We start from the raw sequence: 14,858 nt of genomic DNA, 5'->3' as shown, positions 1-14,858 counted from the left end.
GCCTCAACTATACTTCATGTTATGTTAATATTCAGATATTTCAGTAGCAGTGCCATTTACAGACAAACCATGGAGCTGTTCTAGACATTTAACTAATTAAATAATTTCAGTGAGATGATGTAAATTGTGTTTCAAATGTCGGTGTCTTGAAACTCAGTAACAATTTATATTTTCAGTTAAATGCTGACACAATGTGTCACTAGTATTTGAGGTTGCTCCCAGCAGTTTGGTGAAATATTTTACATTTCCTCTTTCGGTTAAGATGGAAAACAGACAAGGAATTGAAACAGATCCTGGTTGTTGAATTCTTCAGCTTGTTGCACGTACGCAATTGATAATTTTATCACATTTTAAAACTTGAACATAGCAGCTTCAAAGTGACCTTACAGCTGGAATACAGAGTGTCACAATGAATATGAAGACATGTTCAACTCATTCTTTCTGCCTGACACGAGACACCACAGACAACGACAGCAGAAACTGGAGGGAACATCAGGGTTTGCATGGTAAATTAAAGGTTTCCTTTTAATACCATCTGTTTAAAGAGATCTTGTACAACTTTCTTCAGGCATCTGGTACAAAAACTGCAGCATCCAGATCAGCTTTCACACACACGACTCAAGATAATCCTGAGTAATCAAATGATATTTCCAAGAAAAAGTCCAGCTTTAATAAATTCACAATAACAGCACAGTCAGTCTTTATCACATTACACACATCTGATTTGAAGATTAACATGGCTGAAAAAAACAGTGCAACAATGGTGGTGGGTAGAGCTGATGAATCATTTTAACCCACATATAACAGTGCAGTTTGATTAGTTTTATACCCATAAAGCAACACAGCCACAAACCAAAGTAAAATCCAGTTTTAAAAAAGGTCCTGTTATCTTATGTACCATGAAGTATGATCCTGTTAGACAAGAGTGACATTTTAGAACTGCATGCAAAATTTGTTATTTGTTAAATCTATTTGTTATTAATTGAAATGATGACACATTTGTACATAGCTCATCCCTGCAGAGTAGTATGGCAAAAATAGACATTATTACACATTATGGCCATTTCATCTTGACTGCAAACCAAATGTGTCAAGTTACATGCTAAATTCCCTTGGTGAAGTCATTGCATCCTGTATATATCTTTTTTTTTCATTGATATCTAACATATAACACTGTCTTAATATAAAAAAAAATATTAAAATAGGCCTAAGTATCTAAAAGGTGATTGGTGTGTATTTCAGCATTATTTTATGTTCATTTACTTCCGTTTTATGCATAGCAACCATTACATCTGCACTTCCCGTTGCTGTGTATCTAGTGGCATAAATTGTAAGCATAAGATTTGTGTAAACACCCATCTGCTTGTAAATTTGTTTCAAAGATTCACAAAGATCTGAGTCAGTCAAAATGCACTGAACAGCAAACACGGGCAACTGCAGTGTAGTGTTAAAAATCCCAAACTACAGCCATCCCTGACATAAAAATATCTAAGACCACGGTTTTGAGCCTTTAGAAGAAAATGAAATATGCTAATAAAGAAGTCGTGTATCCTTAAATTGATAGTAGTGATGATAACAGATAAAAACTTTGACTCAGATTGGGATAATGCAGTGTTTCAACCTCAAACAAACATGAGAGGAAAAACAAGAGGCATAAATCTAAAGTGTAGGCATAGTTTCTCTCCGTTACACCATCCAGTCTTTGGCATCAGGCACCTGGTCTAGAGTTTGGATGTGTGTATTGTACCTGCCCTCGTGAATTGCAGGTGTTCACTAAGCTAGCAGGGCAGCCAGTAGTGCAGGGTAGTTTGGTGTCCCCCAGCCTGTAACAGGGTCCCATGATGGTGCAGCACAAAAACCTTTCCCCTGGACCTGTTCGTCCAGACAGCCCAGGTGACAGCCTTCAGTAACCTGAAGATAAGAAAACATAACATTTAGGGACCAGACCATGTCCACAAAAGGGTTTCCATTTTTTAACACAATACCTCACTGAATAAGCAAATTCTCTACTTTATCTTCTGCATTATTCCCTTTCATTTTTTATACAAAATGTGTCACAATACACAGGAATTAAAGCTCTACAATTTGATTCCTTGGGTTTACATTATATAATCTTCACTTGTACATAATCTTTGAAAACACAGGTGAAATTAGATGTAGCTATCAAGTAATAGACATGAATCTCCAAAAATCTTGGTAACAATATAAAATTGTTGTGTTTAAAACAAAAATTTAAGTGGTAAGAGAAAAAAAAAAAAAAAAAAAAAAAGATATACTTCACTACAGTAACAACTTGACTCACGTCAAATAGGGCCTGTCCCTTGAGCTTGTAGAGGCGAGGGTTGAGGAAGCCCAGGGCAGGCAGGCCCTTCAGCAGCCGATGATCATTAATGAGAGACAGCATGCCTCCAACCACAGGGGTTGACGCCTGGGAGAGGAGCAATCAACAGTTGAGAGATGTGAAGAAGCATAATGAATGGATTGCTTTTCTCCCATCAGTATGTATCAATGCAGCTGGGTTACTTTTAAACTTATGAAAATCTCTTATCTATTCATCCAAAAAGTGTAATGGGGTTTGATATGCTTTACCGAGGTCCCAGACACCCAGGGGATAGGCACTCTGTTGCTGACCACCCAGTAATTATCAGACAGGGCAGCCATGTCTGGATAAGCCCTGCCACTGATATTGTAATATGACTGAGGAGGAAGGGTTGCTGCTACAGTCTTCAGATACCCCTCCACTGCACTGACCTGTGGGAGCACAAATACACAACATAAATGATACTGTGTGATAACTGAGCATTAAAAGAGCTGATGATCTAATATTATTATTGTTACCTGGTAGTCAGGCATCTTGAAGACATTGCTGAAGCCTCCTCCACTGATGTAATCTGTGACTTCATACGTGACCTTATATGGGTTTTTGAATGAGGTTCCTCCCACTGTAGTCACATATGGGCTGGGGAGAAGACAGCATTAGATGTTTAGTGGTTGTCCTAAACATTTTACAGGCTTAATTCTTTGTTTAGTTTTTCACTTTCTGAAATTTTGTACGATAACATCCATCTGTGTCAGCAGATTCCAATATCACCAAGATAATAACACATGTAGGGGTCTAATTCTTTGCCATAGCGGTGCAGAAACCGGTTTACTTTAAGGAATGGAGTGGATGTTTTACCTTGAGGCTGGGAAACTGGGCCTGAAGGAGTTTTGTTCTTTACCCAAATGTTTACAACCAGCACCACTGTCACCTGAAAGTGAAACAAAATCAGAGAGATTAAAAAATGATGCAACAGGGGCTCATGCTGCATATCTTACTGACAACTGTTTGAGTACTGTTGTAAATTATGAAGAAAGAGGAACGTGTAAACAAGTCTTTCCAATGCCACCATGGGTGTTTTATTTATATTCGATGGTGGTGTATTCATGCTTCAAGTGAGATAATGACAGTAAGTGGAGCAAAGCCGCTGCAGTCAGTTGTCACGTCGCCATAGAGACCAAGGCTGTCTTATTTTTGTAACATAATCAGCTCTCCCTTGCTCTCTCAAGCCTCAGCTTACAGTTCCCCATTTATTGAAGTATTGTGTAAAGGTTTCCAGTACCACTGAAAACAGGAATTTGTAACTGATCTGACCAACTGGACTAAAAACTAAAGTAGAAACAAGTGAGAAGTCGCAGCCGTTGCATGTCACATGAGTAACAAATGTCACACAAAAATGTGACTGTTACTTTGAAGTGACAATCACATTTTCAAAGGTAAGACAAACAAAAGCGTTGTTACCTCACTGACAGTCATGTTGTTATATGTATTAGGTGTTGTCTGTGAATGTTCTTGGATGTTTCTGTGTGTTATGAGTGCACTTTACTGACCAGAAGCAAAAAGCAAAGAGATTCCCCTGACACCGGCCTTCATGAACTCTGTGTTGATGCGCATCATGTAAGCAGTAGAGAGGCTGTCTTCATCGTCACCATAGCTGATTGTGTGAACCCAGGGAAGGCCAGACATGTTGCTGAGCAGAAGCATCCACTGGAGGAAAGGCTCCTGGGACTCATGACGGCCTGAGGGAAAACAAGGAAATGTAAGTGTGTGTGTGTGTGTTTTTATAGGGCTGAAATGTGACAGTGAGCCATAACTACACTTATTTATAGCAAATGTTTTTCCTTACCCTGATATCTTTACTTTACAGCTTCATGCTATTAAATACACCAACTTTGCTGCTTCACTTTTTCACTGTTATTTGGTCTGAATATGGAACAACACAACACATGCACACACACACACATGCAGCTAAGGCTTCCTCCTCTCCTACAAACCTGGGTTGGTGAAGACCCAAGTGGAGATGTTTGCCCCTGTGCTCATGATGTACTCTATATCCAGACTGGCCTCAATACCGGCCCTTCCTCCTCCTTGGGTGCCGACAACCCGATCCACCACAGACAGATGCTGGAAGCTCCCACCAAACATGCTCATGAACTCAGCCAGATCTGCCGGGTGATAATACTGCTCCAAGAACTAACAGCAAAAATGGATTACTAAAGTGAGAAAGTACGCCAAGTTGTTGTGAGCGTGAAGTGTCTGAACTCATGTTTTATTCATGTTTCATAGCAACACATAGCATTTTATTATGAGCCGATTACCTGGGCTACAGCCTGGCTGTTGTTCTGAGCTGTTCCCACATCAGCTGCTGTCAGGTTATATCGGGCCCTCAAGATGGCAGGAGTCACTCCCAGGTGCACTCCTTCCTTAGACTGCTTTTGCTCTTTATTGAGGTCCTGCCCTTTGGGAGGGAGGCGATGAAGCCCTCCAACTGTGGGCAAAACAAAAAGGAAGTAAAATCAGCACTCACCCAGTGATGTTAGCCTTTAATGACAGATCTTAATCTAAATATAGAAAAAAATACAGATGACAGGCAAACATTTTACAACTAAAGAAATTTTGCTCACCAAAGTCCAGGTGCTGGTGAACATCATCATGAACGGAGTACGGAGCTGAAGATCTCACCAGAGATTGTCCGTTTCTGACGTAACGGCGGAACCTGCTCCCTGGAAGCAGCTTCTCTGCAACCCTTCACACACAAACCAAACAAAGACAATCACAGCCTGAATGTGTACAAATCCACTCCTACCTCATGAACATACAAATGTGCTATTCCAAGTATGTGCATTTAAGAAACTGGCTTGTTTGAAAAACTGATATAACTCCTGCTTCCTAAGTTTAACAGTGTTAGGAGTGGTTGGGGATTGGCATAAGGTGTTTTTTTTTTTTTTTTATTGAGATTTCAATAAGCCTGGCCTCGCTTTATCAATTGCAGAAACATGCAGCTCAAAGTTAGTTTGATTTAAACCAATAACCACAGAAAGAGGAACTACCTCACAAGATAAGAGCAAGAGCTTTGCATGATTTACATACAGAAGGAGCTGAAGTAGAAAAAGTACCGTTTTGTGTCGTAACTGTGTCAGGAGCAAGTGAAACTTACTGTTAACTAAGCAGAAAAAAAAATGTTGCCAAACAAGATATGCTTACTCAGCACTCATGGTGCACTGTAAAAAATCCTGAGTGCGAACAGTCAGGCAGTTTGTGATCCCATGACTCTGCAGCCAGTGATGCACCACCTTGTGGGTCAGTTCAGACGGACGCACAAGAGCGGCTACTTCCTCCAGGGTGAGGTGTTTACCTGTGGAGGACAAAACAGGCCATCAAATGACCATCTCAGCTTTACAAGTGTTTGCAGATTTTTTTTTTTTTTTTTTTTTTTTAGGGTTGCTTAAGGCCAGCCAGCAGTAACCAGATCATGCCCTACCATATTGAGCTGAGTCAGGGTCTGACACCAGTCTGAGTTTTTCCTCCAGCAGATTAACATTCTGCTGCTTCAGAGCAAAGGTCAGCTCCAGCTCCTCTGTAGGCTCAACCCGACCAACATGAGTCCAGTCTTTTGGTATCCTGAAGAAAGAAGAAAAATATTTTATGACCTTTCACTCAGAGAGATGTCATGTTACCCAACAGTGTTACAACCATCCTTTGCCTATGTAGCTTCTGATTATTTACAGCTGCTGACTAACCTGTTGAATTTACATTTGATCATCATTTTGTTGTGATTCTACAGTTAACTGAACCTTAAAGCAAACGTTGTCCACTATAACTAGAACATTTTGACCAAACTTTAGTAAATTTGTGTCACTCCGTCCTGCAGATCATGAGATCTTTAAAAGGTTTTTAAAAAAAAAAAACTACAAATCTTCCAGGAAAGCAAATCCTAGAGACCAGAACTGAGCAGACCTTCATCTTTGAGTCAACCTCAAGTTCACCTTGCATATTGACCTATTCTGCACATTTGGCCTGTGAGGACTGACCAGCACATATAAATAAACTTAAGATGCCAGAGGGGGTTTTAAACAGAGACAGGTAGAGATATGACAATGTTTGCTCACAAGACATCTTGGTCGTATTCCAGATATCCACCTGAGACCAAAGAGCTGAATAACAAAGGGATGGAGAAGGTCACTCTGTTGGGAAGATAGACAAAACGTTATGGAACAAAAGTTACATATGCAGAGCTTCACATACACATGAACGTACCCGGAAATATTCAAAACACACCATTTCAGCGTGTTAATTCATGGTAATGAATAAACAAAATCTCATTGTGACTAAGCAGGTCAAATTATACGCATTTCCCGAAAACACATACACACACACACAGAGACAAAGGTCTGCTTGCTTTACGGTCACCACAAAAGGACACGTTTTGTTCATGTTATTTACAGCAGCTTTAACCTTATGTGAAGACTTTAACCTGCCATGTTAGCAGCAGCCCCTTTTATCTAGGTCACCCGACAAGGTGCGCTGCATTCCCGGCGGTCGAGTCAAGAGTTTACGTTATCCGACTACTTTGTTTCCTGGACGAGTCCAGAAGAAACGACACAACTTTGCGGTGACTGAAAGGTACTCACAGCGCGTTCATCGTGTCCTCCGCTGTTACCGTAAACTCAGCCGCTGTGTCCTGACGAGCAGGCGCCTGTGGACCCAGCGGTCACGTGACGTGTTATCACGTGGTCGGCGGCATTATTTTTTTTTTGTCTTTCAAAACATCCTGTTAACAAGGGCTTAATATAAGTAGATTTCACCTGCGATGCATTCATCCACATTGTTGTTGTTTTTTTTTTTTATGCCCTTCACATGGTTTCCCAATGCAGGTCAATGACAGTACCTGACATTCTTGTTTTTATAGATACATGAGATTGAAAAATTGAAAAATCCACATGGGTCATATATATATAACCATGTTTTGTCATATTTTATTCTATTCCAAACTCTAACCCAACCCTGCTGAGATATATCACATACCAAATAAAAAACGTAGCTTACACAGGTCCCATCCACTCCCACATGAGTAAATTAGGTTCAACCTGTGGATGATATTTCCTCCAGATACACAACAACAAAACATGGACTAAAATGCAAGATGGGTCCTATCTGTTGCATATAGATACAGGGGCCTGAATGCAAGCACACCTGGGTGTCAAGCCCCCAAATGGTTCCCAAGATAAATTCTGAGGTCACAAAGTGATTTAAAAAAAAAAAAGTTACATATTTGTTCCACAATATTATGTTTATTTTTTGCGATAAAATACTAGAAACTGTAACATCTACAGGCCTCTAAAAATCCTTCAAATTTAACAATCTCATCATGCGTGGACACTTCTCCATTCTGAGGGCACAAGTCAAAAAGCTTGTGAGCCTCTTACAAGATAATAGTTTCTCTTTAAATGTGTAATATACACAAATAAACCATAACTAAGAATTAAAAACAGTTTATTAAAAGAATAGTTACAACTGACTCTTGGGTCTTTAAACAAAAACTATATTTACAGTAAGGACAGCAACACAAGTCTGTTTTTGACGGCATCAGGCCACATTGTCTCAATACAAAAGATTTGTTTCATTTTTATACATCGTATTACCACTTGTTTCACAGTGATGACATCAAATCCTGAGTTTCCATATTTAAAAAAAATAGACATTAATCCCTTCTCCTCTATGTGAAAGACAGGAGCAAAATTGTTATCATTTTATTGTTCACATTTGATGAGTTAAACAAGGACAAAGCGACATCTCTCCGCTGTTCCACTGATTTTAATTCATGTGATTCATTTCAGGTTTCTTTTTTTTTTTTTTTTTTTTTTTTAACAATAAGTGTCAGCTCCAATTCTGATCAGTCGTTGTCTGAGAAGTAAAAATCCTCTTCCTCTCCACTTTCAGATAGCGCTACATCATTTCCTGGGAACATCTCCCAAACGACAAAGGTGTCATTTTCTAGTGAAAAAGGAAAGAAAGGGATTATGTTAAGCAGTAACTGATTTCAGTTACAACCTTTGAAATGAGAACTATTAATCTCTGAAAACCTTAATGTGAGGTTCTCCTCTAAGCACAGATACATACAAGTTAAATACCTCTACCATCAGTGTCAGTAAAATACAATCACTACAAAGTTCAAACTGATAGTTGCTGTAGGGGCATTGTTTTTTAATTGTAAGGTACTTTTTGTTATTTTTACCTTCCCCTGAATGTAAAGGTACATGGATTCAATTTCTGACATTGCCATGACACAGGTGTAAACTCATGACCAGCACATTCCTCGGGAAACTTACCTGTGTTACCACATCTCCTCATTGTCCGTTTAGCTGATGGTGTAGGTGTAAAGCTCTGAAATAAATACAGAACAAAGACTGACACCGTTTTCCAATACAAAACAATAATTTATGTGCCTCAAGACAACAAGAATCTCAGACCTGAACCCTTATGTATTAATACCTTAGCAGGACGAGCTTGTTTGCAGACATCAAACTGATTTTTTTTCATCCTCTTCTGAAGCTGATAGACGTACTTGTCATCATGATTCCTTTAATAAAAATTTAAAAAAAGTTAGGTTACTTATCATACTTCAGTGAACCTTTATATGCTGGAGTGTAGTATTCAGCATCATTTACCTGTTTGGAGAGCCCATCATGCCAGGGGTGATATGCAGGCACTGAGGAGTCTTCACTTCAGGGAAAACCTTTGACATGGGGGTCAGGGGCTCCAGGTTCGACAGTGCGAAGTCATGGTCCTCACTCGGACACATGGAGGGCATCTACCCATCAAGACAGACACAAGCAGAATATTAACTCACACATTTTGTATAGTGTCATAATCATTAGATGGACACTCCCTCATAACATATGTTATTTTTTACAAAATACAAAAGCAGGAAGAGACGAACCTCAAAACGTTTATTCTGCATGTACGCAGAGCTGAAAACGTCATCAACGTCTTCTCTGGGCATGGCCTCCAGGAACTGACGCACCTGCTGCTTTCGCTTTAAGGTTCCCACCCGGGCTGATATCACAGGATGATCTGTAACTACACATAGATTCATATCTTGTCAAATGGCAGCATGTCCTCCCAGATTATTTTAGTTTTTAAAGGTTTAAGACACAAAAAATGAGATTATTTTATCAAAAAAAATTTTTTTTAATAGGCTTCTATTTCTATCAGTGGTTAATTGTTTCCAAGTGAAAATACCAAAGGTTTGTCGATTGTGTGGATTTAGTATCTTTCTTTCTAATAAACTGAATACCTTTGGGTTTCAGACTGAGACCGTTGAACAAAACAAGACCTTTGAAGACATCACTTTCAGCTTTCAAGAATCACAATTCTTTAAAGTTATTTTTTTAAAACAACTTTCTGATATTTTATGGACCAAACAATTTGTTGATTGATTGAGACAATGATAAATTAATTGATACTGAACATAAATGTTAGTTTTTTAATAATGTCTACAGGAGGAAAATACATCACAGTATAATGCAATGTAGTAGCACCACAGTAATAATGCCTTGGAGAAGTTTACACATTGGTCAGACATGTGATCTGTTCTGCTGCTGTGTTCAATTACTACTAAGCTGCAACCTGTTGCTGCTTTTGTGTCCACACAGACAGACAGGCTGTACAATGTACAGCCCAAATGGTGATCAATCTGTACCTGCATCTTTTGGAGCCTCCCCCTTTTCCTTTCTGGGTTTCTTGACTCTCTTAACGGGACTCTGTGATGCTCCCTGGGATGTGTGCTGGTTGTGGCACTCCTCTGCAGAACGTGTTCCCACCATCCTCGCCACCTTTGCCCAGTAACCTGCCATGTGCTTAGGATAGTAGGACACAGCCCTGGAAAACAAATGCACATACATAGACACATCAGAAAGCTATGAAGTTATGATTCAGAAATGTGTTACACCAATGCTGCAAGAATACAAAACTTACTCTTGTAGCTTCATGAGCTCTGCCTCGGTCCAGTCATCTTCATCTTCATCTTGCTCCTCTGGAATGGCTGTACTGCCTTTGTTTGCCTTGTGTGTCTTGCTGGATTTTGTAGATTTAGACAAAGGCTTTGTGGGTGGTGAAACTTTGGTACATTTGCTTTGTTTAGGTTTTGTTAGAGTTTGTGCTGCGTTGCTGTTTTTTGATACTCTGGTTCTGGTCCTCTGTTTCTTCCCACTTTCCTCAGAGCACTCTGATGACTGACTCGACGGAGACACGTGGCTCCGCTGTGACTTGTGAAGACCCTTCCTGCCTCTCTTGCTATACACTCCTTTCCCCTTCTTTTTTCTCTTACTGGAAAACTCCTCATCTGATGACTGTTGCTGTAATGTAACAGTGGGGGATTCTGGGGATGCTGTAACAGTCCGTCTGCGCCCTCTCTCTGAAGGCCTGTTTGTGTCAGGTGTCTGTTTTTTTGACCTCTGTGTTGACACCTTTTCAGGCTCTTTTTGCTTTTGAGGGACAGTGTCCACATGTGACATTCTGTCCATAGCTGGACAACTTTTACTGGACCTTGTTGTTCTGCCACACCACTCCCCACTGCTAGTTGTCTCCACGGGAGGTTCAGGTGGATTACAGGGCTTGTTGCCATGGTTAACCTTGGCTCGGCTGCGTTTGCGTAGTGGAGGCCTTACCCTCCTCAGTAGCACTGATGCCTCTTCATCGCTGGCTGATTCACTTTGTTTATGGCCTGGAAACACAGAACAGTTTGTCTGCATGCAATTTAGAACTTATCTCCCAGCACTAAAGGACACAACCTCAGTTATCTTTACCTTCACTGCAGGGCAGGAACACATGTGCGGGTTTCGGTGACTTCCTTGCAGACACTGTTGTAGTGACCTCCTGTGAGACACAGAAATTAAACAAGGTCACATTGATCAAAAATATAAATTATTTGCACATACTCATAACAAATGGCCCTTACAGATAAAAAAACACATACTTGCTGGATTATCATGTATCATATGAGCTGAACTTAAGGTGCTTACAGGGACGCAGATGGAGGTGTCATAACATTCATGGATGGTGACATTCATGTGTGCATCCAGAATGACTCTTCCTCCTTTCCAATACTCCAGAGGTGGCTTGATCACCCGACCGCTTCGAGACACTTTTGTGGAAGAGGAGATGGCAGGAGGACAGGAATCAGCTGAAGAAGAGAAGAAAATAAATACAAAGGAACAATAAATTACTTTAGTGCAGCTGAATGGATTAACAAAAACTGGGAAGAAAATTGTGATTTCTACAAAGCTCTCAGCCCCAGTGAATGACAGAAGGAGGAGGCCATGAACCTATTTAGTCCATTGTATCTTGTGCATATAAAGTCCTGTTGTCCTTGAATATTCTTGGACAGAGCATTAATTTGCTAGGACGTGAGCTGAAGCATTTCTCCTCGGCTTACGTGTCTTGAAAGGCTTTTGCCTCTGCTGCTTCACAGAGAGGTTGATGGAGGACACCTCAGATCTTGTCTTGGCTATGGTGGCTCTCCCTTCTCTCATCCTCTCTGTTTCCCTGCTGGGGTTGCTACAGCAAAACAAAATACAGCTTGTTAAAAAAATAAATAAATAAATAATTTAAACAACTATTTGAGTATAATCTTTTATTTCATTTCATGGTTTTGATCTCAAATGATTTAATATACCCAGTAAAAACAAAACAAGTGTGTATCTGCAAAAGTATAGAAGCTGCCCCCTCTTTGCAAGTCGCCTTGGAGTGAAACAAATGTTCTTACTCTCTTGACTCTGACAGAAACTTCTCATACAGCGCCTTCCAGTTTGGAGGAAAACCATTGACAAACTTCTTCAAAAACCAATTGGGAAACCCTGCAGGCAAAAAGTGAGAGAGGAAAGAAAAAGAATATCAATCCATACACAGAGAGAAATTATTATTAATCTACTGTATTTTTCATTTCTTTCTGCCAAAGTGAAACATATTCTCAATGGAAAACATTCACACACATAAAAATGACTTACCAGATTCAACACCCAAGTTCATCTTGCCAACCAAGATGTAAACCCTGCCAGAGACAGTCTTCAGCACAGAATTAGAAACCCTGTCCACAATGATGTTACTGTTCCATGGTATGTCGTCCTCCCTGAGCGGAAAAGACGTAAAGAAGTAAAAACAGTGCTCAGCGTAAAACACACAAAATTAGTTGATTAAACTTTGATTGCATCATGCTATCTATAAAATATAAGAAATCACTATGTATTAATACCTAATTTCCTTTCGGGGATGAATATTTCTATCTATCTATGACTCAAGAAACACTTACCTGTGGATTCCATCAACAAACAGGCCTTTATGATTTTTCCTCAAAAACCAATTTTTTAGATAAATGACACTCTCCTGCCAAAGAGAAAAACACAAGCGTGTTAAGGAATGACAGACCAAACTGTCCAAGAGAAGACAACATGTGTCTGCAAATTCAAACCTTAGGTCTCCAACACATAATTAATCAGTCATCTGACTTTTCATGTTCAATCAACATAAGTCTTTTTTTTTTTTTTTTTCCCCCAAACTGTTAATGTCATCCCTTTATCAAGTGTTTAAACTTAAGAGGTATTTGTCTATAAACTAGTTTCCTCTCACATTTGGGAATTTTGTGTTCTGGGGCCATTTGTTGCGCTTGAACACAGCCTGGTGTTTCTTTGGGATGGAGATCCGTGGTGAATTAAGCACAAGTGGGTCTTCAAGCAAAACTGGTTCTGGCGGGGCAGGGGGGATCAGGAAATCCTCAGAGGGATCCGATCTGTCATCCGCTGACTCGACTCTGGGGCAGTTGACAGGAACCAAACTTTCAGGGACACTTCTAAAGGCAATGTCCTCCATTTCAGCCATATTGCAATGTGTGGAGAGAGGTGTGTCTCTGGGCTGGTGGAAATTATTACCTATGGAAAGAAATGTAAGTTATAATCTGAAAAAATCTATGTCAAGCAATGTCTACATACATAAGCCCAACTTTTTTTCTTTGCTTTTCATAATACACTCACCCTCCCCAAAGAGTTCCCTCGTGCTGCTACTGACTTCATAAACTTCTTGCTGCTCCCTTTTACTTTCCCTCTCTTTCATGTAAGCAAACATCTTGGCTGGAGACATCGGACGGATTTTTTCCATCATAACAATGCAACCTGTTCAAAACAGCAAAACCATAAAACATCAAAGAGGCATCGTACAATTTCTTTCCATAACAGAATGACACAAGAAACACTTTCACTTAGAACAAAGCAACAGTAATATCTCACATTTCTCTGCAGTAGATCTTGGTGGTGGGAACACGGGTTCATGAGTCAACAGGTTCATCTCTGATCTGTCTGCAGGGAATCCTCTAACATCACCCAAATCCTCCAGGCAGCTCTTGTTATGGGTGCCATCCTCACTGAAAGCAGTGGAGGTTTTCCTTACTTGTGGCTGACTCATACCTTCATTGTTGACCTCTCTTGTAGTGCTGCTGACATTGTTTAAATCCTTTTGCTCCCACTTCCTCTTCCTCACCCTCGTCTTCATGGGGGAAAATGTTTTGGCTGGAGACATCACCTTGTCGAGAGGAACACGATCTTCCACGAACACGCCCCTTACACGTTCATTTTCTGTGTCAGTCTTTACTGGAGTTTTGCTGGTCACCTGAAAACCACCAAAGTCTCTGATCTGATGTTCTGAGCGGATCTGCTCTCTGTTGACCAGAGACAGGGGATGGGACACCGCTGTTGACTCCAGGAAAGCTCTCTTTGTTGGCGTGTGTCCGTTTCTTGACGTAAAAGCATGTCCCATTTCAGGAAGCATGTCATCCACATGCTTGCTGCTAATGTCTGAAAACGAGTATCCGAAGGTTTTCTGAGGAGTCGATATGGGCGAGAGGGTCAAAGCCTGCACTTCATTGTGATAAGAACCAAACCTCTGATTTTCCTTGAGCTCAGCGGTCGTCCTGAAGCTCTCCGCTCTCTTCCTCGGCGAGTTAAAATCTGCTCCGTGTCTTTCTCCTACATTATACAGCGGATCCTTCGCGCACATCGCTTCTCTCTGCACTTTGGATTTTAGCTTCGCGAATATCTTGGCAGGAGATTCAGACCGAGGGTTTGTGTGTTGTAATAAATGACGATACGACGCCATGGCTTTTGAGAAAAGAGTTAACAGACAACGAGATGTATGCTAGCAGTTCGCTAGCTAGCCCGCAAATTTCAAATTTCTCATCACTGCCGCCTTTGGTTAGAATCCTGTGACGTATTTTCAAAACAAAGATGTCATTTCCGCTGATGTAGTGCGCAGGGTTTAATTTATTTATTTAAAAAAATAAATTTAAAAAGATTTTTTTTTAATTTATAAATCTCCAGGGATCTGTTGAATTTTAATGCATACTTTTGGGATGTTGTTTAAAAAAAAAAAAAAAAACGAACAATTTTCGTTTCCCCCCAAGGTAATTCAGGAAAGTTTTCTTAACGTACCTGCAACGTTCATTTTTGGTAAAAAATATATGGTTCGGGGAATGTTCTCCGAACTACATATT

At 40.2% G+C, this 14,858-nt stretch overlaps 2 protein-coding genes across 2 annotated transcripts; both read right to left on the bottom strand.

The window, feature by feature from the left end:
- Positions 1 to 498: 498 nt before the first annotated feature.
- Positions 499 to 7,059, bottom strand: tpp1 (tripeptidyl peptidase I). Its single transcript, XM_071499051.1, has 13 exons — positions 6,952 to 7,059; positions 6,430 to 6,504; positions 5,802 to 5,941; positions 5,525 to 5,675; positions 4,945 to 5,066; positions 4,639 to 4,808; positions 4,315 to 4,513; positions 3,871 to 4,059; positions 3,179 to 3,251; positions 2,839 to 2,959; positions 2,590 to 2,751; positions 2,303 to 2,428; positions 499 to 1,911 (listed from the first exon to the last, which is right to left on the bottom strand). The coding sequence occupies exons 1-13, from the start codon at positions 6,960 to 6,962 to the stop codon at positions 1,774 to 1,776; spliced, it is 1,677 nt and encodes a 558-aa protein (XP_071355152.1). The 5' UTR covers positions 6,963 to 7,059; the 3' UTR covers positions 499 to 1,773.
- Positions 7,060 to 8,151: 1,092 nt separating this feature from the next.
- On the bottom strand, positions 8,152 to 14,579 carry mis18bp1 (MIS18 binding protein 1). Its single transcript, XM_071498760.1, has 16 exons — positions 13,600 to 14,579; positions 13,348 to 13,485; positions 12,947 to 13,245; positions 12,630 to 12,703; positions 12,328 to 12,449; positions 12,087 to 12,177; positions 11,757 to 11,878; positions 11,344 to 11,504; positions 11,128 to 11,197; positions 10,298 to 11,045; positions 10,023 to 10,201; positions 9,261 to 9,400; positions 8,989 to 9,131; positions 8,813 to 8,900; positions 8,650 to 8,704; positions 8,152 to 8,314 (listed from the first exon to the last, which is right to left on the bottom strand). Exons 1-16 carry the CDS (start codon positions 14,462 to 14,464, stop codon positions 8,214 to 8,216), a joined length of 3,396 nt encoding a protein of 1,131 aa, XP_071354861.1. The 5' UTR covers positions 14,465 to 14,579; the 3' UTR covers positions 8,152 to 8,213.
- Positions 14,580 to 14,858: the final 279 nt, after the last annotated feature.

Source organism: Trachinotus anak, unplaced genomic scaffold (genome assembly GCF_046630095.1).
Source record: "Trachinotus anak isolate AG129_WGS33_773 ecotype Australia unplaced genomic scaffold, CSIRO_AGI_Tana_v1 ptg000015l, whole genome shotgun sequence".
NCBI lineage: Eukaryota > Metazoa > Chordata > Actinopteri > Carangiformes > Carangidae > Trachinotus > Trachinotus anak.
The sequence above is the reverse complement of the archived record's forward strand: the minus strand, read 5'-3'. Positions and strand labels throughout refer to the sequence as shown.